This window comes from Carlito syrichta, unplaced genomic scaffold (assembly GCF_000164805.1).
Source record: "Carlito syrichta isolate Samal-C Ts95f unplaced genomic scaffold, Tarsius_syrichta-2.0.1 Scaffold270720, whole genome shotgun sequence".
NCBI lineage: Eukaryota > Metazoa > Chordata > Mammalia > Primates > Tarsiidae > Carlito > Carlito syrichta.
The window spans coordinates 277,110-301,355 of NW_007214816.1; the positions used below are offsets into that span (position 1 = coordinate 277,110).

At 40.3% G+C, this 24,246-nt stretch overlaps 1 protein-coding gene across 1 annotated transcript in view; it reads left to right on the top strand.

Annotated features, from left to right (window-relative positions):
- The window catches only part of PRICKLE2 (prickle planar cell polarity protein 2), a 119,461-nt gene that overhangs the window by 11,709 nt on the left and 83,506 nt on the right, over positions 1-24,246 (top strand). Inside the window, exon 2 of the mRNA XM_008052268.2 lies at positions 13,578-13,761. Within this exon, the coding sequence (XP_008050459.1) occupies positions 13,618-13,761 (144 nt within the window). The 5' untranslated portion in view covers positions 13,578-13,617. The remainder of the gene's footprint in view (positions 1-13,577; positions 13,762-24,246) is intronic.

Genomic DNA, 24,246 nt, shown 5'->3' on the forward strand with positions numbered 1-24,246 from the left:
TAAAGGGCCCCTGTCAAGTTTCGAAGGGTGTGACCATTGCCAGAATCCCCCCAAGCCAAGCCCCTGTGGGATCCCGCTGCCAGCTGGCCCACATCCATACCAGAGATGGCTGGATTTCTGTGGTTCTCTGTGTATGAAGCTGGCTGAGTTCCCCTGGATGAAAGGCGGCCTAATATAAACTGAAAATGTTATTAATAAGCAGCCACTTAAGAATTTCCTATGACTTGCCAGTGATTTGGGGGTCTCTATGTGAAAGGGAAAAAAGCACAACTTGTTGTACATGGATTAAGGGACCAATGCAGTTAGTCTGGAGGGGCCTTAAAAAGGTATTCAGGTGTTTGGTGAAGGGCTTTGGGTAAGTTCCATAAACTCTTTGAGTCTTGGTTGTCCTATCTGTAAAATGAGGATCATAACAATCATTCCCTTCTCATGGTGTGGTTTGAGGATTAAATAAGAAATGCATGGAAAGTGCTTGGCACAGAGCTCGGCACATACTCAGAAAATGTTTTCTTAAAAAGAAAAGTTGAGGAAATCATATCCCAGAAATGAAACCAAACTGACTTTCCCCTGGCTCAGGGGAAAAAGAATAGATTTGGAGTTCCAGATACTTCCAGCACTCAGTAGTAGTAATCATAGTACTTGGCTTCTCTGAGTTTCCCTTTCTTTATCCGTAAAGAAATTCTGCTCTTCTGACTAACCTTGTAGAGTTTATTGACAGTTCATAAGTTACCTGACTCGAAAGTGCTTGCTAAGCTCTAAAGTCCTTGGTTGGTCTAAGAGGTCATTCATTTAATATCTAACCTGCCTCCTTTATTTTATCTTGGTACAAAAAAAGGCCATTTGGGTGACCTTGAAAAATTAAAAGCTTGGTCAAGGTTAAGTAACCTTTGGTAGGAATAGTAATAAAATTACTTTACTTTGTCTAAGCAGCACCTTAAGTATACATTAAATGTTTTAAAAGACTTATAAAAATGAATTGTTCATCACCCATCTATTTTCTATTGATCAGTTTCCATTCTAATGGAGAGATTAGTAGGGTCTATATGGACTTCTAGAGAACAAGAACCCCACTACTTTTGTTTACTTGTTTTACTTTGTATCCCTGGACATAGTAGAGGGCCTAGCATGCTCACACATACTCAAGTTTCATTATACCAAGCATGTTGTATGTATTAAGTTATTTAATCCTATTGGCTACTTGATGAGAGGCAAAGTTAAGATTTGAACCCAAGTCGTTTTGACTCCAGAACCTAAGATCCTATAACCCACTGCATTGTATTGCCCTTAAGTATTCAGGGGTTATATAATGCCTCAGGTCTTGTCTATATAAGTTTAGCCAACCTCTTCCACAAGGGAGGTAGAGACCAAATAAGTACTTCAGCAGATAGCATGGAAGAAAAAGGCAAACACAGAGGTATTTTGTGGCATCTTCCTATCCTTGCCTTGATGTTTGAAGGTGAAGAGTATTAGAATTCAGTTTGCAGTCATTTCCTCCAAAACTTCCCCTGAAGGATCATCCAGAAAGGAAAGGTTCTTGGTGCTTGCTCTGCTAAACAGCCAATGAAGCAAAAACATACATGCCATAAAATCACATTTAGCATCTGGACAAAGTGAAGTGGAGAAATTCATCCAGAAGGAGTAACCTGTTTTATCTACCTTGGTTTATTCTTAGCAGAGCAGCATGTCCGACAGGCAGCTAAGGAAATCAGAGCTTCTTTAGATACCCACAGCCTTGTGTAGAGATGCAGTGATGCAGGTAGCAGTGTTGCCATGGAGACACCATCAGTGGCCAACCTCATCTCCTCTGAGGACTCACTCTGTCTACTCATCACAGTGCTGAATTCACTCTCTGTGTGCTTGGTAGGCAGATTCCTCACTGGCTTGTGAATGCTTTTAAAATAAAGCCAAAACTCCTCCCCATGGATTGTGTATGTAGTTCACCAGCTGCCATTTTGTAATCATCCTAGACTTCTCTCAATATCTTGATGACACCATGTTCTCTCAATATCTTTCCTTTTTTTTTTTTTTTTTTTGAGTTGGAGCCTCACTCTGTCGCCCAAACTGGAGTGCAGTGGCCGCTCCTGGCCACCGCAGCCTCAACAGCTGGGCTCCGGCGATCCTTCTGCCTCGGCCTTCGGAGTAGCTGGAACTACAGGCGCGTGCTACCACACCCGGCTCATTTTGATTTATTGTAGAGATGAGGTCTCGCCAAGTTGCCCAGGCGGGTCTCAAACCCACGGGCTCAGGCAATCCATTCACCTCAGCTTCCCAAAGGCACGGGATTACAGGCTGAGCCACCAAGCCCGGCTTCAATATCTTGATGACATGTTCTCTCCCACCTCCATACCTTTATACACCTTTCAGAAATACTCTTTCCTTCTCTTTTTGCCTAGAAACCTCCTACTCAGCAACTTACAGGTCTTACTTTCTCAAGAAGCCCTCCCTGACTTCTTAATTAACCTGAAAGCCCCTGTAACACAATTTTTGACACATTAATAATGGCCTAACAAGAGAGTCATGTGCTGTCTACTTTGTTTTAAAACTTTTTATTTTGTAAAATTGCTGTGTTATATAGATGTTACAAGAATAGTATAATGAACTCATACACCCTTGTAGATTTTTCTATTGTTAACATTTTGCCACACTTGTGCTGCTTGTTCTCTCTCTCTTCCTCACCCCCCGACATGTGTACATACGAAGTGTTATTTTTTTTGAGCCATTTAAGAATACATTGCAAACATCATTCTTTTCCTGTATATGTTTCAGCACTTGTCCCATCAGAACAAGGATGTTCACTTAAATATCCTCACAGGTACTCTCTACTTTGAAATTTAATGTCTAGCTCTTTGCGGCTGTATCTTTGTGTCCCAAACAGATCCCTGCTTTTGTTTCGTTTTAAACCCTTGCAACACCTACCACAATGCATAGTACATAGTAGATGTTCAGTGAATTGTTTAATAAATGAAGCTGACTGCATCAAATGTTTCAACATTGTCTCCTTTCCCCTTTTTGATCTGTGGTCCCGGCTGCAGTAGGACTTGTTGAGATTGAGCCTACTTGTCTTTCCTGTGGAATAGGTCAGAGGGTTTTAGGAGTAGTCCTCTACAAATGGCTGTTGGAATTAGTGGCCGAGTACTCCTGCCTCCTTGACTCTCAAGGAGAACATATTTGAGGAATTCCGTACCATCTTTCTTAAGTCCTCAACTGAAATTGAAATTGAGTCCTGGTTGCCCGAAGTTGCAGCCTGTTTGTTAACATATCTTCTATTGCATCCTTCTCTACCCCAGATCCCTTCTTCAGTTTACTGTCAGGACTTTTGAGGATCATCCTCCACAAGTCTTTATATTCAGACACCTTCTGAGGGTCTGATTCTGGGGAAACCCAATCTAAGATAGTTACCTCTCAATAACTGAGATATCATGCCCATGAATCAAAGTACAGTAAGAGATCTTTAAAATACGTAGTTCTGAGCAAAGTCACCACATGCATTCCCTTTAACACATTCCCTTTTTAAAGAGAATGCGTTTCCACTGCTCACAACTTGCAAGATAAATTAATATAAAGTAGGGCAGTGTGTACAAATTCTTCATCAAAATATGAATCGGCATATGAAGAAACGGAAACAACTGCCCCTGAAAACTCCCCCGTGCCAACTTTCACAACCCCTGGGAGAAGAAGGTCCTCTCCGTGCAGATGGCCAGAGCCGCTGGAGCCCAGGCAGAAGGGAGGGAATTGGACAGGACCAAGCAGCGTGGTTTTGGCACTCAGCACACACCAGCCTCATACCCAGCTGGCCCCGTCACAGTCTCCGCCCTTGAGCTTCTGTGTTTATTAGGAAACCATTTTTCCTTTCTCACAGAGATAGAAATCTCCCTTCCAGACATGGCTAGTGTCAGGGTTCATGCCTGGGTCCCTCATTCAGACTGAGTATTTGCCAAAAAAGGGGGAAAACAAAGTATTGTGGCTGGGGAGAGAGAGTTAAGGAGCCAGTAAGGCAGTGAATAACAGGATACGCAGACGTCTGGGTATCAAAACAGGGATATAGGAATTCCAGGGAGGAAAGAGTTAAGGAGAATGGGAAAGCTTTCCTACACCCACTCTGATGGCACTGTCCCCTGCATTTCACATCTGTGCTTGGGCTTTGAGACAGGCAGTGACTCAGCCAGTTTGGTCACTGTCATGAATGGAGACAGCGATGGGGGAGGAGGGAGGCCACAACATCCCCTCCTGAGAATGACTCACTACCCTCTTCTCCACCTCGGGACTTGTGTGCTCGCTCTTCCTCTGCTGGGAAAACTCTCACTCTGGTGTTTCTTAGAGCTGCCTGGTAGTCAACCTTCTCATCATGACTCAAATGTCACTTCAGTGGGGAGGACTGTTCTGACCCAGTCTCAGTTTCTCTCTTTCTGATTTCCTGTTTATTTCTATCATAACATGTATCACAGTCTCTAAATGGCAGGTTTATTTGTTTGCTTACTTGACTGTTGATTATCTTCCTCACTTGGCTCGAAATTCCATGAGGATAAGGATACTCTCTGTCTTAATCACTGTTTCACATCCAGCATGTTAATAAAGTGTCTAGCACACAGTAAGTGTTCAATCAGTGTCGTTTGGTTGCTTGGATGGATAGATAGATTTGGAGTATGGATGGATATGGATGGATGGCTGGGTAGATGAATGGATGAATGGAGGACAAGAAGGAAGAAATATTTGGCTGCTCTACATAAAACAGGATGGTAGAAAGCATTGGTTTGGGAATCAGATGACACAGGTTCTGATCTGTATAACTTCAGTCAAGTCACTTATGGGTTGATAGCCTACATTTTTACATATGTTAAATGGATAAAAAGTGCCAACTTTACAGGACTACTGAGAATGAATAAACCAGATAAACTATGTGAAAATAATATGAATATTATAAATCCTCCATAAATGTGAGCAGTTATATTAACAGTAAAACATAGCTACTGCATTCACCCCTCACCTGCCATCCCCAGCACCAAAGCGCATATTGCAAGTAGAACAACAGGGCCTGGAGGTAACACCTGCCATCTGGAATTCTTGATCCTTTGGAGCAGATTTTTACCTCTTGGAACGTTTCTGTTTTGTTTTAGCCTGTCTCCACAAATACATTTTCTTCCTTCCTCCTTTTCTTCCTGACGTTCTGCCCCTCTGCTTGTGTTTTGTGAGGAATGTGTAAAGTAGAGCTGAAGTCCTGTGTGGGGGTCAAATGATAATGTGACCCATGCAGTTTGTGAGGAATACAGCTTGTGTTCTTTGCGACAGCTGTTTTAATAACTCTTATTCAGGGCAGGATTATCTCAGCAATATCTTAGGGCAGGCAGGCCTTGCTTCCAGTTCTTACTGATTCATTTGAACACCACAGGATAATACCTTTTTTTTGCTAACAACACCCACTGTCCCTTTATTTGCTTACCTTTTCTAGGCAGCCTGTGGTTCGGTAAAAACTCTCTTCCCCCCAAAACACTTAATTACCTCCTAAAACCCGGGGAAGGTGTTACCAAAGGGCAGTACACCTGAAAAGAATGTTTGGCTCATTTTAGTCTGGTGCTGTGTGTGCGTGGGAAGAGTCGTTGCTTTCATTGGAAACTCAGGAGAAACAGGCAGCAGGGCAGACTGAGAAAGTCGGGCCCCCTCCCAGCTTCTGCGTCAGCCCTTCCCAGGGCAGATCCGTTATATGGTTTGAGGTGATGTAAGTTATCACAGCATTGGAGACCAACGTACAAAGACATGATTCAGAGCCAAGTCTTAGTGGTTTTAAATTATCCATGCCCCATCTCTCTCCACTTGCACAGAAAATTGCAAGTTGATAGCTATTGAAATCTGGTTGTCAGATGTTTTTTATTTAAGGGACCTAACTTAAGTCTGTGATACCTGTATGTATATGGTATATGTAATTTCCACGTTGGTGGTATCTTTTACACAACATAAGTGAATTCTTGATCCTGCTACAAGGCACCAGATCAGAACACACCCGTTTATCTGGATTGAATAATGCACATCTATTTGCTGAGAGTGTTGCGTGTGCATGTGTGGGTGGCTCTGGCTCATGTCTTGTCATTCCAGGCCAGAGTCTCGTACCCTGGCTCTGGCTGATGGACACAGAGTGAAGTCTGGTCTTCAGTCTCTTAACACTAAGGGAAAAAAGAACCAGCAGCTGTTTCTGTTTAATGGTGATTATCTTTGGGACTCTGAGTGTTTTGAAATTCTTTTCTTCTTTTTGCTTATCTATAATTTCTTATTTTTTTCTGTGTTAATTGTGTACTGCTTTTCTTATGAAGGATATGGAAACAGTAATTTTAAGTTATATATATAACAAAGAGGAAAGTGATTCTCCTCTTTTACTTTATTATTAAGCACAAAAAGAGCTATTCTTTCACCTTTAGTGAGTGAGAGTCATAGAAGAATTTAAATGCCTAAGACACATCTGTTATTTAGCAAAAAGCTATGGGGGCCTGTAGGTTATTTTTGGTCTTCGTCTTTAACGAAAGTGTATTTTCCCACACCTGACCTTGGCTGCCTGGGGCGTTGCCATGTGGAGTCCCGAGTTGCACATTCTTCATCAGTCACTTGGTTTGTGCTGGGGCCGAGCCACTCTTTAAGCAGTCTGCCTCTTCCCCCTGTGCGTGAAAGTGGCCTGAAACTGATCTGGCTACAGACTTGAGACAGAGGAGTCCACACCACAGGGAAGGTGGAAGGCAGGAGGACAGATGGCAGGGCTGGCAACAAGAGACACCGTGGTCATGGCTGATGTAGTCTTGCCTCTCAGCAGCACCTTTTCATATGCATGCCCCAGCGGGTGCCCAGCTGAGAGGCAGGTGGTCTCAGCGATGAAAGTGCTTAAGATATGGTGGCCAGAAGGGATTGGCATAGGTCCCCTGAGACAGTATGAAAATGTACATTTGTACATTGCCAAGAGTTGCCAAGACCATTGGGTATGTCAGTGGAAGCCACACCTGTTTTTAAACCATACTCTGAGCTGCTCCTTTCTGAGGAGGAGGCTGCTACAGAAGATTGTCCTCCAGTTGTGCATGGAGGACCAGCTGCATCATGGTCACCTGGCACACTGGTGAAAATGCACATTCCTGATCCCTGCCTCAAAGCTATGCAGTCAGAGTCATTGGGATAGCCCTCTACTCCCTGTGCAACTCCATGTAATGTCTTGGCAACCAGATAGACAATTTTCCATGACTGGAGTCATTATTTATGTGCAGAGTGTGATGATTAGGAATTATCTCTTAGAAGCCATCAACAGCCACTAGTTTTTTTCTTTCTTTGAAATTATCCAGCCTCGACTTCGTATTTTGCTATGTGCTAGAAATGAGTCTGGAAAGTACGGTCGTTTTTAGACTTGTGTCTTTGGAACCTTGAGGATCTTGGGGCCATGAATGTGCCTGGAGATTGGGAAGGAAATTGAGCTGGAGAGAAGTTGGGTTTGTTATCTTCTCCCCCATCAACTCAGGCATCTCCTTTTTATATTTTGAGTTGCCACTCATGATTTCTTTCACAAAATCTATTTTCCTCTCATTATGAAAAGGGTGGTGGATAAGAGACACAGAGAAGGAAAGAAAAAAAAAAGATGATGTTTACAGTCCCATTCAAGTCTACATTTCTACAGTTTGCAACTTGGATGTGTCAAAAATCATGTTATAAAGGAAGATCCCTTTATGCCTTTATCCTGTCACTTCTCACACAAAACAAGACCTTGCAGTTCAGGGTTCAGTGTTGTAAATAACCTGTCAACATCTCAAGGATACGTATCCCCACTGCCTCCCATCTCCCATCTGAATCCTTCCGTGTAATGGGAGGCAAGATAATCAGTATAAATTATTAGTCATTTTCCATATGATATGGCTGCTGGTACAGATGACTGAGCTACTCAGAGACAGTTAAACAGAGAACCTCCACCTGCCAATACTGTATAAACTATGGAAGAGCCCATTATGGCTTCTGAGGTATGGAAGCGATGAATTCATAGCTACAACTTTGGAGTGCAGAGTTTACAGAGGTTGTTTTGGGATAGTGGCAGGAGAGGAAGGAGAATGCAGAATCTCTACTTTCTGAATCATGGTTTATTCCTTGGAAACCTGTCATTCACAAACCCAATTATGTGCAGGTAGAATGTCAACTCTGACAGAATGAAACCAATTGCATTCTTTGTATGTTTTTTTTTTTTTTAAATGAAATCCTGCTTTACTAGCAGGTTCTATTTTCATAAATGTCTATTTTAAAAAAAGCCAAATCATATATTTCCCCACACACTTCTGAATATGCTTCATTCAGGTGAAAAGCTTTAATCAGTGTGTTGAAAGAGAGACCTCTTAGGTGTTGCTGTGTGCATTTTGCCAAAGAAGGAGAAACACAAGAATAAAGAGAAATCTTCTTGGTATTACCTCTGATGCCCTGCCCCTTTCTGAGAGTCAGGGCCTTTGGTTCCCAATGTATAGACAGAGTTTATTAAATTAGCTGTTTTCAAAGGCTGTCATGGAATCATTCAAAGGCTGAAAATTCTTTGCAAATAAAAATGCCTTGCCATGAGAGAGCCTGTTAATTATAGATGAGGTATAGAAGGCAGGCAGCTAGCAGGAAAGACAAATAAGGTCTTCTCTGTTTTGATTTACTATTTTTGTTTTGTTTACTTTTTCTCCTTCTTGGTTTTACTTTTCCTGAGTGAGTTTGTGTTTAGGAGTAAAAGGGTATTCTGTGGTTGGAATCAGATATGTTTTCTATAAGCAATTTTTTTATCCGAGTGTCAGGTAGACTCTATTTTGAGTCCCTGCTTTGCTCGCTAATTAAGGTTTACTTTGGACACATTGCTTAACGGCTCTGAGCTTTTGTTTTCTTCTATGGAAAGTAGGGATGATAAGTCCCTCCTTGGAGGACTGATGGGCGAATCTGGGATCATGTACATAAGGTATACAGCAAGACAAATACTATGCATAATGCTTGGCATATGCCTTCTTCCCATTCTGACCACCTTTGTCCTACTTGTTCTCTCTTGTTCTCCATAGCGCTCCACAGTATCTTTAATATGCTAGGTGATTGATGACTTGTGATATTTATTGTTTATTTCACGTTTCTCCCCTCTGAGAACATAGGCCGTGAGGGCAGGGATCTTTGTTTTTGTTAGGTGCCCAAGCACCGAGAGCAAACCTTAGCAAGTGGTAGGTGCATGATAGTCATTTGCTGTATGGCCACATAGGGCCCTTCACCTTCTCCTGCCTCTCTTTTCTGTTTATCCTTCTACTCATCGATGCTCGTACTGGATCTGATTCTGTCCTCCTGTGTTTTGCTTTCTTCTTGTTTGTATTCCTTCTTCTGGAGTTTCAGCTCATTAGATCATGTCCATCCAGCATTAGATAGTGTGCTCTTCCCTGGATTGCTCAATAAATGAGCTTCATTGATGGATATTCTGGGGACCGAATTTGGTAAAATTCTTCTACATTTTGATTTTAACGTATGACTTTCTAGTAAAAAGCATTAGTCACTGAAGAGCTTACTAATCACACTGAAACTTAATCACACTGAAACTTTTTTTTCTTAAGTCATATATTGCCATAAAAAGTTCTGGGGGGAGGAAATCGAACTGCTTCTCAATAGCCCTGACCACTTTACAGTAGCTGATTAATTAAGGAGTCACTGTTAAAATGAGCTCTGACTAGTTTTAAAAGCAACAACCAGGGCCTGGATGGAACTTCTGTGAGTTTGGAGATGCAAACCAGATCTGAGGTGTCCATTCTGTCTGTGTATATTTTCAATCTGATGAAAAGCAGGAAGTGGGAGAAGCTGACAAGCCTAACTTGGCTAGACTAAAATGATTTTGTTTCTTCAAGTACATTTTTATGTCAAAATTCAGGCACAATAGGCTGGGCATGGTGGCTTATGCCTGTAATCCCAGCACTTTGGGAGACCAAAGTGGGTAGATTACTTGAGTCCAGTAGTTAAAGACCAACCTGGGCAACATAGTGAAACCTCATCTCTTCCAAAAATCAAAAAATTAATTAGATGTGGTAACACCTCCCTGTAGTCCCAGTTACTTGGAATGCTGAGATGGAAAAATCTCCTGAGCCCAGGAAGTCGAGGCTGCCATGAGCCATGATTGTTGTGATCATGCCACTGCACTCCAGCTTGGGTAACAGAGTAAGACCTTAACTGAAAAAATAAAAATAAAAAAAAATCTGACACATTAATAGAATAAGGACAAAAAATAACTAATCACCTCAAAAGATACAGAAAAAGCATTTGATAAAATCCAGCAACCTTTTGTAATCAAAATAGCAAACTAGCATAGACTTTCCTCAACCTGATAAAGGACACCTAAAAAAACCCACAACTAACATAATACTTAATGGCAAAAGTATTATGTTAGATCTTGTTCCTAAGATCAGGAACAAGAAAAGGAAGTCTACATTGTTGTTTCTATTTAACATTGTACTGGAGGTTCTAGCCAGGACAATAAGATAAAACAAAGAAAGGATATCAGGTTGAAAAGGAAAAAAATAAAACTATCTCTATTCACATATGACATAGTCATGTATATAGAAAATTCTAAAGAATGCACACACACATACACACACACAAACTAATAAATGAGCAAGATTATATGATTCAATTTCAATGTAAGTATCGTTTCTGCTTCAGGGCCAGGAATGGTGACTCACACCTGTAATCCCAGCACTTTGGGAGACCAAGATGGGAGGATTGCTTGAGGCCAGGGGCTTGAGACTAGCCTGGGCAAGAGAAAAACTCTGTCTACCAAAACAAAAAAATTATTTCTGTTTCAATACGATACAATGTGAAAATGAAATAGAGAACAATTCCAATTACAATAGCATCAAAAAGAATAAAATACTTAGGAATAAACTTAACAAAAGAAGTATAAGACTTGTACCTGAAAAACCACAAAATATCATTGAAAGAAATTAAGGTAAATTGAAATAAATAAGCATCTTGTGTTCATGGGTTGGAAAATTAAGATGACAATATGTCCCAAATTGACCTACAGAGTCATTACATTCCTATCAAAATCCCAGCTGACCTTTTTTTGCAGAAATTCACAAGCTAATCCTAAAATTCAAGGGACCAAGGAGAGCCAAAACAATTTTTTTAAAAAACAAAGTTGCAAGATTTTTACTTCATAATTTCAAAACTTATTACAAACCTAAATCATCAAGACAGGGTGATACTGGCATAAGAATGGACATATAGATCAATGAAATAATTGAGAATCCAGAAATAAACTTTTACAATTATGGTTAATTGGTTTTTGATAAGGGTACCAAGACAATTCAATGGGGAAGAACTATTATTTTCAACAAATTGTGCTGAAACAACTGGTTAACTATAAGAGGATGAAGTTGGACTCCTATTGCATGCCATATACAAAAATTAACTCAAAGTGGGTCATAGACCTAAATGTAAGAGCTGACACCATAAATCTCTTAGATTAAAATATAAGAGTAAATCTTTATGACCAGGGGTTGGGCAATGGTTTCTTAGATATGATACCAAAAACAAAAGCAACAACAACAAAAAATAATAAATTGGACTCCTTCAAAATTAAAAGCTTTTGTGCTCAGTGGACATCATCAAGAAAGTGAAAGGACAACCCATAGAATGGGGGAAAAATGTCCTAACATGTATCTGTTAAAGGACTTGTTTCCAGAGAATATATAAAGAACACTTACAGCTCAGCAATTAAAATACAAATCACCCAGTTTTAAAAATGGACTAAGGATCTGAATAGACAGTTCTCCAAAGAAGATATATATTAAGCACATAAAAAGATGCTCAGCATTATTAATCATTAGGGAAATGCAAATCAAAACCACAATTATACCACTTCATACCCACTAGAATAGCTACAATCAAAAAGACAATAAGTGTGGCAAGTATGTGGAGGAAATGAAACACTCATTTATTAATAGTGGAGATGTACAATGGTGCAGATATTTTGGAACACAGTTTGACAGTTCTTCAAAATGTTAAAGTCACCCTATGACCCAGCAATTTCATTTCTAGGTATGTACCCAAGAGAATGAAAAACACGTATCCACCAAAAAATTTTTACATATATATTTTAAACATCATTATTCACAAAAGCCAAAAAGCAGAAGTAGTTTAAATGTCTTCCAACTGATGAGTAGAAAATGTGGTATAGCTACACAATGGTATATTATTCAGGAATAAAAGGGAATGAAGGATTGTACATGATTACAATGTGGATTAACCTTGAAACATCATTCTACACGAAATAAGCCAGTTTCAAAAGACCACATATTATTCCATGTATATGAAATGTCTAGAATAGGCAAAACCATAGAGACAGAAAATAGATGAGTGGTTGCCAGGGCCTGCGAGCAGGATGAATATGGGAAGTTACTGCTAATGCTCCCGAAGTTTCTTTTGGGGGTGATGAAAATGTTATAAAATTAGATATGGTGATGATTGTACAACTCTCTGAATATATTAAGAGCCATGAATTATACACTTTAAAATGGTGTGTGTGAATTTTATGGTATGTGAATCCTGTCTTTACAAAGCTGTTATCAAAAAATTCAGGCACATCTGGGGATTAGGATTCTGGGCTCTTTCATTGCCTTTATAAGATGCTACTGAAACTAATAATAAAGAAAAGGGTACACATAGAATAGCTTATTTCCTTAAAATGTTCCTTCTTCATTCTTTTCTTCTCTTTTTATATTATTGGTGGAAGCTAGCAATGCTTTTGTGTTGCTGACATCAACATATTTATTGCTTCATCATTTCTGTAGCCATGGATAAGGGAACAGATGGTAACCTTAAAAGAGAAATGTTCAGTTTGGGAGATTTTTATCTTTGGCTGCTACCTTTTGAAATAATTCACATGCATGATCTTCTTGTATATAAAAAACCCCACCAACATAGGGAAAATTTGGATTTCTAATTAGAATTTCAAACCTACAGGGATCTTTATTGGAGGTGCAGTTGTCTTTCCTCTGAGAGCTTAAGGGCCAGATCTCATTAGGAAAGTTTAGTAAGAAAACAAAACACATTTGTTCTTCTTTTTAAAGAAAATTTTACCCGCAATTATTTTTAAAACCACGTCTTCTGTTTTCCAAGGCTTAGGAACCTTTTATAAAACAGTATGTTGTCAGTATTTGTTAAATCTTTGGGTAATATTTGTGGTCAGAATATGTATTATGTATATTTAATTGCTATTACAGTCAAGGAAATTGTGGTTATGGTTCATCTCCAGCAGTCTATCTAGTAAAATTAAAACTGTGTTAGTATTCCTCTTAGGATACTGATACAGAGAGAAGGTCAGAGTCCATATTTAAACACCCTTAGCACGCTTACCTGGTGGCCCTCAACCTTTCATGTTGTTTTCACATACATGTACCACACCTTCTACAAAGACAGGCGTGTTCTGGAACACTGTTTGAGATGCCTTTGCCAGAAGCCTGTTGCCAAGGAATGTGGTTATAGTTTGGGATCTAAGAGCTGGTGACTAGCAGCCTCTTGAAAAAATGGTTTCTTTTTCCTTCTTTCTCACTTGTCACCTTTGCTCTCTGCAGGAAGATCTGCCTGCACTGCAAGTGTCCCCAGGAGGAGCACATGGTAACAGTGATGCCGCTGGAGATGGAGAAGACCATCAGCAAACTCATGTTCGACTTCCAGAGGAACTCGACCTCGGATGATGACTCAGGCTGCGCCTTGGAAGAGTATGCCTGGGTCCCACCGGGTCTGAAGCCTGAACAGGTACCATTCTTGATGGGAGGATACAGAGGGTTTGGCTTTTAACTTTGTTCTGTAGGTCATTTTCTATTCCTTTTCTGAAAGAAGAGTAAACTTTGCTGATTCAGAGAAGTGGTTGGAGCTAAATGAGTTGAAGATGTCAGGGGCCTCAGTGGGAAAAAGGAAAGGAGATGAAGTTGAGCCTTGAGTGATCCATTGCTAATTCATTCTGTGTTGTCCTTATTAACTGTTAGGATTGTCTAGAAATGTCTAGGAAATGTTGACCTTAAAACATTAAATAGTGAAACGTTGGTTTGGAGCAAAAGAGTTCTAGATTGGCCCTGAATCTTTTATAAAGTTTTTTGAGAAGAGTAGGAAGTATGAGTTTTCCTTATTCTTCCCAGTGATATATACTATATTTAAATATTGTCTGAACTTACTTTACAAAGAAAGATACTGGCATTTCCTGACATATTTTGGCACCACCCATAGGCTATAAATATTATTGACTTGATGAAAAGAACTTGGTTTCTTTGTGTTTCCCTGCATTTTTTCTCAATGATATATGGCCTGTACACTGCATTTCTTGATGCTTGGAATTTTCTCTTCCACCAGCCCCATGTTGGTTTAGAAGCGCCTCTGTAAGCTGGGTGTTTGCATGATCTTCCCTGTGACAGACAGCACTGACAGAATCTTCAGTATTTGATGACTGTTGCTTTCCTCTGACATGTAAAATTCTCTGGAGATCTTCTAACAAGTTCTTGACAATTAAGGAAAACACAAGAATTCACCAGTAACTTAAGCATAGTGACCCTGATATCATCTCTTTGATTAGCCATTTCTCATTTTCTTCTTCCAATTTTGAGCTTGCAAATTGGCAGAAGAAATCAGACACACAGATAGGATTTGTTTGGCCAGCAAAGTATTATTTAAAATTTCAATTGGTTACAAATATTTTAAAGTTAAGAATTTGCATGTAAAATTTCATATTTATATCTTGAAAATTTGAGACTCTGGAATCTAATTTTTGCAAGACTGGAGTTGAGTAATGGTCATTACTTTTAGACAAAATTTGATCTTACCAAGTTATCCCAATCTTCACTAAGTCCTTTTCATCCTTTTATGTTACCTTCCTGAACCCTACATGCACTTCAGTTTTGTGATCCCTGTCCTAATTCTTACTATGGAAGAGAAAATATCTTAGAATAGAAACACTCTCAGAAAATAGTCTCCATGAGAATTGAAGATAGTTCTGTGTTGGGTTATTAGCAGGATGAAATGAGTGTTTTCTCCCAGTTTGTAGATTGAGGTTATATCTTTCTTTTTTTATGTTTTAGTAAAGAATATTATTCAAGAATTAGTTTAAGAAGAACAAGAGTATATGATTGAGTTTGTTTGGACACTCAGATTAGGTGCTGGTTGACTGAATACCTTTGTTTGACATTGCCACTCTACCAGCATTAGAACAGTGCGGGTTTTTTTCACCTAAATAAATCTGTGAGCTTGTTTCATTTTCTTACTAACCTCATTTCCAACAACTGCTAAGCAGCCCATCTTTCTTTTGTTCACCTGAAAGACATTGCTTCTTGCTAAATTGGGCCCCGAGTTTTCCAAAGTTAAATTGTTTTCAGTTTTCTGCTTAAGTAGGTTCTTCTCTGAGATCATTAAGCGTCATTCTATGACGTGCAGATTCAGAGAAAACTTTCTACTCATGTTGACCCAAGAGACCAGACAATTGCAGACGCTAGGATCCTGATGAAATTCATCAATTCCAAAAGTGAGTGCTTATGGTATTTTGGGAGGCCACTTGGCTCACCCAAGTGAATGTCTTTGGGAAGCATAAAACTGAAATTTCTTTGATTTTTTTGAAAGAAAATGATTAATGCTGTTAAACAAGTGTTTGAATTATGTCAAATGAAAGGCTAGCCCCATCTCTATCAATTATATTATTCTTTGGATGATTTTCTCTATTCCCTACACTTACTCAAACCTTTACGACACAGATGATTAGAAAGGGAAATTGCTCTCCAGAGAAAGAATATCTTCTCAAGCTATTGGAAGTGTTATATATTTGCCTAATAAAATATGTCTGTATTAAAGGTGTTTGAAAGAGTCATGTTGCATGAGGAAAAATGGGCTTCAAATGTTTAAATTAGGAGATGTTTTAAAATCTACTACTTTTCTAATTTAAAGGGTTTTTTTTTAAAGTTGTCTATATGCTCTAAGATTAGAAAAAAAAATTTGAGTTCCTAAGTGCCTTTCACTAATAAAAATTCTGGTGTTTAATATCATGTTAGTTGTCTATGATTTGAGAGACCATTTTTCTATCAAGAGAGATTATAGTGAATGTTAAAATGCTTTGTGCTGGAGGCAAAATATTAAAGACTAGTTAGGGTTGAGAGTAAAGTGCTTTCATTTTTGTAAGAAACCTTTCATTTCACTCCCTGATCATGGGGTAGGTATTATACCTTCGGGTGATACTCTTTATTATTCTATTTCTTCCGAGAAATACCTCCAATTACATATAATGCAATTGAAAGTCACTTCCCTTTCTAGCATATGGGCATCTAATTTCATGAAACTCTACTAGCTGCAAAACCCCAACCTTGTAAAAATAGTGCGAAAATGATAAATATAACAGATGATGCCAGGAAGAAAAGGTATTTATCTTGTGATTTCTAATGACTGTGCTGAAAACCAATCAGAGAAGTTGCTCAGATCCTTTGCCTCTGCTCACTCCAAGTAAGGTGTTTAATGTCACTCAGAGAACCCTGTGGTAGCAGAACAGATTGACCATCTGAAGTTATTTTTAAGGCTCCAATTTTATTTCAGACTCAAAACAATCAATAGTGTATACCCTATCTCTGCAAGATGCTGTGGCAGTACATTTATAGTAGGTCATACTTCAGGAAGAATTTGGGAAATAATTAGCAAGCTATAAGAAAGGTAAATGGTGAACAAGATTTCTCAACTTCAGTGCTTACTAGCATTTCGGGCTAGATGATTCTTTGTCATGGGGTCTGTCCTGTGCATTGTATGATGTTTAGCAGCATCCCTGGCCTCTGCCCACTAGATACCAGTATTATCTCCCAATTGTGATAACCAAATATGTCTTCACACATTACCCAATGTTCCAGGGAACAGGAGAGCCATTGGGTGAAAGTGATGTTAAAAGCAAAATTCTGACCCAGAAAATGTTGCAATTAGGTTACTTGTTCAGAACATTCAACTTTCACTTCTTAGCAAAATTCTGACCCAGTCAAGACAAAAAAAGATGACTCAATTTAGCAAACATGAATTGTGCACCTACCATGTTTTACTTCCGGTTTGTAAGAGCTGCGACTTTGTAATATGGTTGGGTACTCAGCAGAGTAAAAAGGGTGATTCCTTCACTGCTTAAGCAGAAGCTAGTTCTTTATTGGTAGTTTCTAACCTAGAGTGGCACCACCACCACTAGGGGGCATTTGGAAATGTATGTTTGGGAGGGGGCAATTATTGTTCAAATGGCTGGGGGACTCTACTAGCATATGGGAGGGACCTTGAGATGCGAAGCACCCTTAAAAGTACCAGATCATGCAAAGGAGAATTGACCCAATCCAAATGCCAAGAGTACCACCACTGATCAACATGGAGCTGAGGACTCTTTTTTGACCATTTGAATTGTTGGTGCTTTTCCTCTCTATTATAAGACAGCAGCAACTAACCCTAAGCATTGTGTATACATGCTTGCTCCTCTCCTTCAGCATAACTTCTGGAGGTAGAGTGGTCATGTGTAAACCTCTCTAAGGCTTTTGATTCATTATGCCAAACTGCCCTCCAGAAAAGTTGTCACCGACCTGTCCCCTGGGGAGCTACATTGTCTATGTGCAGTTTTTCTATGGGTTCTCCTCCTTGCTGTTCCACATAAATATGAAGAGGTCACCAGATTGCTTCTCCTGAGTGAATGTCCTCTTCATTGATGTTTGAGGTATTCCAGGTGTTTATGAAAGGTTCTCAAATATGAAAATTTCCAAATCCTTAGTCTCCAAAGATTAGTAATTTTGCTTGCTTAACGTTAACTATGTTTTTGAATAGAAACTGTTGCAATTAGATTCCTTGTCCAGAACATTCAAATTTCGCTTCAAACTGTCGCAGCAAGGATAAAGAGTAGATAAAAATAATTGCCTAATGTTTGACTTTCAAAACATTCTCTCATATGAGGTAAAATAAAACATCCAGTACTACTCAGAGATGGGGTGAATTGGTTAGTTCTGAGCCCTGTAAAACTCTAAATTATCTTTATTGGGAGTGTATAATATCCTTTATTTTGGCTTTTATTTTAGTAACTATTACTCATCCATCAGGTGTCAGATTAAATGTATCTCCTCAAAGAACTCTGCGACCAGCCCTTAATACAAGATTAGGTCCCCAGTTATAAGCTTTGTAGCAAACCCTGCGATTTTCCCTATTAACGCTTATCAAACTTATAACTAGATACTTATTGATATAATTATTTGTTTAATATATGGCTACTCCACTTTGACTTAAGGTACAGGAGGGTAACAATCTTGCCTGCTTTGTTCTTCAGGAATCCCCCTAACACCTAGCACAGTGCCTGACACATGGCAGGGACCCAAGAAATATTTGTTAAGAGATGGGCAGGTGACAGGGTCTCTGCAGGATCAGAAGTGTTCAGCGTTGCATCACACCGAAAAGATAACATCTATTGTATTTTTTTGACATAAAGGATTATTCCAGATCATTTATTTCCATTCACTCCGCTTCTCCTAAAGGTGTGTGTTCTAAGCAGTCTCCCCTAACCAGCCCAGCTGCTTTAGAGTTTTCTTAAGTTGTAGAGGTGTGGGAAAGGGCAGCATCTTGCAAAGGACTGCACTCCAGTGTAAACCTAAGGCAGCATCACTGGCTCCAAGGCAATTGTTATGGAGATTAAATGGGATGATGCATGCAAAGTGCAAAAATGGTGGGGGTCCATAGCAAGTGTTCAATGATATTTAACAACTTTCTCCATCCGTGTCTGGAGAAGGGTTGGAGGAGTCAAGGGTCTGGCAAAAGCTAACTGTGCTTCCAAACCAGGTCACCATTTGTGTCCCAATCTAAATCTGAGGTGTCTGGTGGGAGCCATGGCATGAGGAAGAAGCAGTATAACCCAGCAGGAAGATCCTCATGTTTGGAGTCAGGCAAATATGGTCACTACCCTATTACTTTCTGACCTCAGGGAAGTTGTTTAACCTCTAGGAGCTTCAGTTTTCTCTTGATGAAGAAGATCATGGAGAAAGTTATTGAACTTTCATTGAACACTTGCTATGGACTCACCACCATTTTTAATAATGTGCATACATTTTCCTATTTAGTCCTCATAACAAGCTTATTTGATAATTACTCTTCCTGTTTCTATTGTAGAGGTGAGTAAAGCAAGGCTCAGAGAAGTTAAATAACTTGTCCAAGATCACACAGCTAGTGAGTACCAGAGACAGATTCAGTCTCAGATAAACTGAGCCTGGAGCCAACACTTTTTGACATAGAGATCAAAGAACTGAAGCCCTGGATCAGCTTGTGATCCTGGCCCAGGAGTGCTTATAGAGCCCCTGGCATTGTGTCTACACATAGAAATTGCTCGATAAAACAATTGTTTCCTTCCCACCATTCCTGTGAAATAGTAGTAAGTGACTAACTGATTACTGTTTCCCTGAGCCAGCACTAAGAGGGGCAGTTTGGCTGTCTGGGAAAGAAGAAGATTAGATTGGGATGGAGGAGGGAGGAGATGAATCAAGGGTTGACAAGAATCCTAGATTCCTTCTCAAAGGAATTTAATAAAAGAATTTTTGAATTCTGCCAGTATAGGAGCCTCTCTGATCCCTAGGTTCTCTGCTGTGGGATTGTTATAAAGATGCAACTTTGTTCCAAGGAAGTTATCTGGCTCCACTGAGACAGGGGCCCAAATAGAGCCACTTGATTTTTAATTCTCTAGTGCCCCAAGCAGGCTTCGGGGCTGTCTTCTGAAGAACTGAGCTCTGCCACCCACCTCCCTTGGTGCCTGAGATCTCCTGCCACATCTCAGTCCTCAGACCTGGGAGGAATGAGTCTTTGAGGAATTTTCTGTTGGCTACTCAGAGTACAAAGAGTCTTCCTACAAAGAAGAATATTCTATGCATCTCTCTTAAGGGATCAGCGGGTCAGCTGGAGGCCTCTTGATTTGGCCTCTTTGCCTGTTAGAGCCTCTCTAGCACCTGTCCCTAAGGGCTCTGCTGTGGCTTCCTGGTAGCAATCCACTTGATTTTCCCCCTAATGAGAGTATAAGGAATAAATCAGAGAATATGCTGGAAAATTCTGTGAAAAAGGAATGGCTACTGGGATTTTTTTATTCACTCATTCACTTATTCAAGGATACTTATTGTACACCTACCATGTGTCAAGCAGTGTTCTGGGCTCTAGGAACAAAACAATAAGGTAATTAAGGTTTCTGCTGCACTGTGGATATAAGGGGGTGGAGACAAATAATTACAAAACAAATGATCAAGATAATTTCAGATTTGGTTTTTAAATGCAATGATGTTAATAATAGGAATATAAATATTTAGAAAACTCTAACATGTGCCAGACATTTCCCTAGGTGCTCCACAAGTTGTTTCTCACTCAATCTGTCCTATGAAAAAGATAAAACAGATTCTGAGATCCTGGGGTACTGGGGAAATCAGCCAATTTACACTGATTGGTCAGTAACAGCCTCTCTGGGAAGGTGGTATTTGAGCTGCTACTAAAGAAGCCTGCTATGCAAAGATCTGATTGCTACAGAGTTTAAGTATTCATTCAGTAAAACTCAGAAGTGAAATGAAATCAGTACCAAATTTGTGTGCAAAGAATTTGGGGAAAGTGTTGAAGGACTGTTTGGGAAGAAATGAGTGGAACCCATGCAGAGACCCACGGATGTGAAGGTGGAAAAGTCCCACTGTTACTGCCTTGCTTGGCGTCGGGAAACTGGAAGAGCTCAATTGCCTATCCCCTTGAAGTTCCTGCCTGCAAATGCAGATAGGGCAACAGAGAGCCCCATTCAGAGTTGACTAGAGAGAGATACCAAGGAACACCTTCCATGTGCTGAATCCACAGAGGACTCTCTGTATGTTTACTTTTATTCTTTACATATGTTTACTTTATCTACCCCTTTCATTGTCTGTCCTGCCTTCTGAAATGTGAGTCTGTTAGAGGGAGACATAGGCTGTCTTGTTAACTGCTCTATGCTCAGTACCAAAAATAATGCTGGGCACACACTAATCACTTGATAAACAATTGCATTTAATCCTTGGTGCAAAAGCCCCCATTTTTCTAATGAATACATTAAGGCTCAAAGAGGATCAGAAACTTGACCAAGATGCCACAGCTAGAGAGGGGCAGAGCCAGGACTCACACCAGCCATCTGTCTGCTTTCCGTGCCCATTAGGGCTCTTCCTCCTCCACCCCTGCCTCCTCCACAGTGCCCCACCCAGCATATCAGATGCAAGAAAGCAGGCAGCATGAGTTGGAAGAGGGGAACAGCATGTGTCACACAAGGATCTTTCATTCGTAGGTCCAGGAAATTTCTCCTAATCTGTGGTTGACCTTGGTGACTAAGGAAATCAACTTTTCCCCACCTCCAGTTTCCCCACTGCTACAGGAAGCAGCATGGCCCTGCCCAAGAAGACTTGTTTTCTCCATCAGTGATCTCTGTTTTTCTTTGGCCCTTCTCTGTCATCCTGGCTTTACTGTACTTCCTCCAGAGGCCCTCATGTTCCCGGTACAGTGTCACAAACTTGGGCACTCAGTAGTGATATTCATTCAGCAAATATTTATTGAATGCCAACTGTAGGCCATGCACTTTCCTAGGCACTGGAGACAGCCATGAACAAGCAGGAAAGGATCCTTGCCTTTAGGGAGCTGGCAGTTTAGTGGAAGACATAGACAAATTAACAAGTGAATGAACAAGAAACATTCAGAAGTGATTCAGAAAGAGCAATAAAAGGGGGTGATGTGATTTAGAGCAGAAGAACCAGACAGCAAATATTATAGGCTTCCTAGATTATACAGTCTCCATGGCAGATACCCCACTCTTTTGTTGTGCAAAAGTAGTGAATAAATGGACATGGCCATGTGACAATAAAACTTTACTTACAAAAATAGGAAGTGAGTCTGATCTGACCCACATTAAACCCCTGATTTAGAGAGTTTACTTTATTGGATGGTTAATAGAAGCCACTCTGCACAGGAGACATTTGAGCTGCATTGTTACATGGAATGATGGTTAAACTGCCCAGATTTAATTCCTAGTCCAGTGGTTTTTAAAATGAGGTTCCTATACCAGTATTATCAGTACCACTGGGAACTTATTTAAAAAATACAGATTCTCAGGCCTTGCCACAGACCTGTTGAACCAGAACTCTAGAGGTGGGGCCCAACAATCTGTGTCAACAAAGGCTTCAGGTGTTTCTGATGCATGACAGAGGTTGAGAACCTCTGGGTAATGGAGAAACCACATTGTTGGATATATACAGGGCCACATCTTTACCACTTATTAGCTGTGTAACCTTGGGCACCCTGATCTTCACTTTCCTTTTCTGTAAAATGGGGATGCTTATGCCCAAATCTAAAGTTGTTATGGAGAAGAAGGGACTTAATCTCTGTAGAGCCTAGGAAAAAGCTCACACATAATAGGTCCTCATCAAATAATAGCTGCTGTCATTACTACTGTCATTATCTGAATCTTCAAGACACTGAAGCAGATTTGCATGCAGTTACTAATGGAAGGTGAGCCCCAGAAGCTACCCCATTCCATTTCTGGCTTATGGCCCTTGACTTATCCTTATGCTCTGAATATCACCCAAATACAAGGCAGTTTGTTAAAAGAGAACTCAAGATGCTTTTCAAAGCTTTTCATTGGTCCTGTTTCTTCAGCTCCCTTTTTGTCCAGTTTCCCAGAGTGCACTCTGTTTTTTATTCCTCTGGGACCGTGAGTTATACAACTGTGACTCACCATTACTGCGCTGGAGTCACAGTGCCACATGTCCAGCTTTACCATTCACTTTGAGGCTACTGATAGTTTGCTCTTTTTATGGGAGAAGCTATTTATGCCAGGAGGGTCCGAGGCTGGCAGATTCTGGGGGAAGGGAGAGAAGAATGACAAAATGGCTCATCTCTCAAGGCCTGCTGGGTGGTTTTGGTTCATAGGGAGGGAATGCACAATCTAATAGCCCTTCTGAAAACCCCATAAAAACCATCATTAGACTCACCAGCCATTTGCAGAGTGTTGTCTTCATTTCATTACTCTATCAGCACATGCTGAGCTCAAAATGGAATTTCATGGTGCACCGAGATGCATGCCTCTCTAACTGAAGTGTATTAAATTTCCCCTAAGCTGTGTCTCCTGGTTAGCCTTCACTGTCACTCACCCCAATGTTTTCAATGCAGCTCGAGAGGTGAGTGAGGAAGGGAGGAAATAAAGGGGCAGGAGAAGCAGGAGAAGGCCCTGAAGCAATCTACCTCACTGTTCTCAGGAAACTAGTCACATGAACGATGCTGTGTTTATCTTGGCTCTTGAAATGCACTAATGTCATCGGATGGCAATGGGAAATATGCCTGTGTGTGCAGCATTCAATAAAACTGCCTGTTAATATACTTGTTTTCAATGGAGCTGTCAGAGATGAGACTAGAACTTGGGTTCCCAGCCTTTAGGGCCTCTGCCAGATGAAGTCAACAGCAACATAGCCAGCTTTCACCAGCAGGGACTTGTCAAGGCTCGCGTGCAGAATGTGAAGCCTGGAGAAGCCAAGACTCATTTGCAAACGCAGGAAAGGAGACCTGCGATTGGAGTTCCCAGCTTTCAGGACAGATGGCTCCGACTTTTACTGTAAATTCACTCTGGGGTCCTAAAGATCAGGAGTGGGCCTCTGACTTGGACTTCCTGCATAAGTTCACAGCTGCACACCCTTTCTGCTGACTGAGCGTTCTACACTGTAAGCTGGTGTGAGAGTTGATATACTATCAAGATGTTCTCCTCTGCCTTATGATTCAGGAGATGTTTTGAATAATTTCATGACATGATTAAATAAATCCACCATCAAATAACTAACTTACTTCCTCTATCTACTTGTCTATTTGTCTGTCCACCCATTCGCTTGTTTTTGCATTCAGCTATTTATTCAACAGTTGTTTGTTAAGGACCCACAGGTGCAAGCTGTTAGTATTGGTGTGATTTCAGTGTGTCAATTTGCTAGGTCTAGCCTAAAACCAGAGCTTTCCAACACCAGTCTTTATATTTGTTTCATGTAGCCTAGAGCCCTGCATGAATAGTTGTAGAAAGTCTCTCTTTGTGAAGGACCTATGCAAACTTCAGGTTTTGTGCTGGTCTTCCATGGCTTCTGTCTTTTGAGTAACTATCGTTCCAGACTCATAGTGTTCAAGAGTGTAAGCTTTGATGATAACTAGCTCTGTGTTCAAATCTGTAGCTGTGCTGCTTTCTAACATTGGCCAGGTTAATTCACC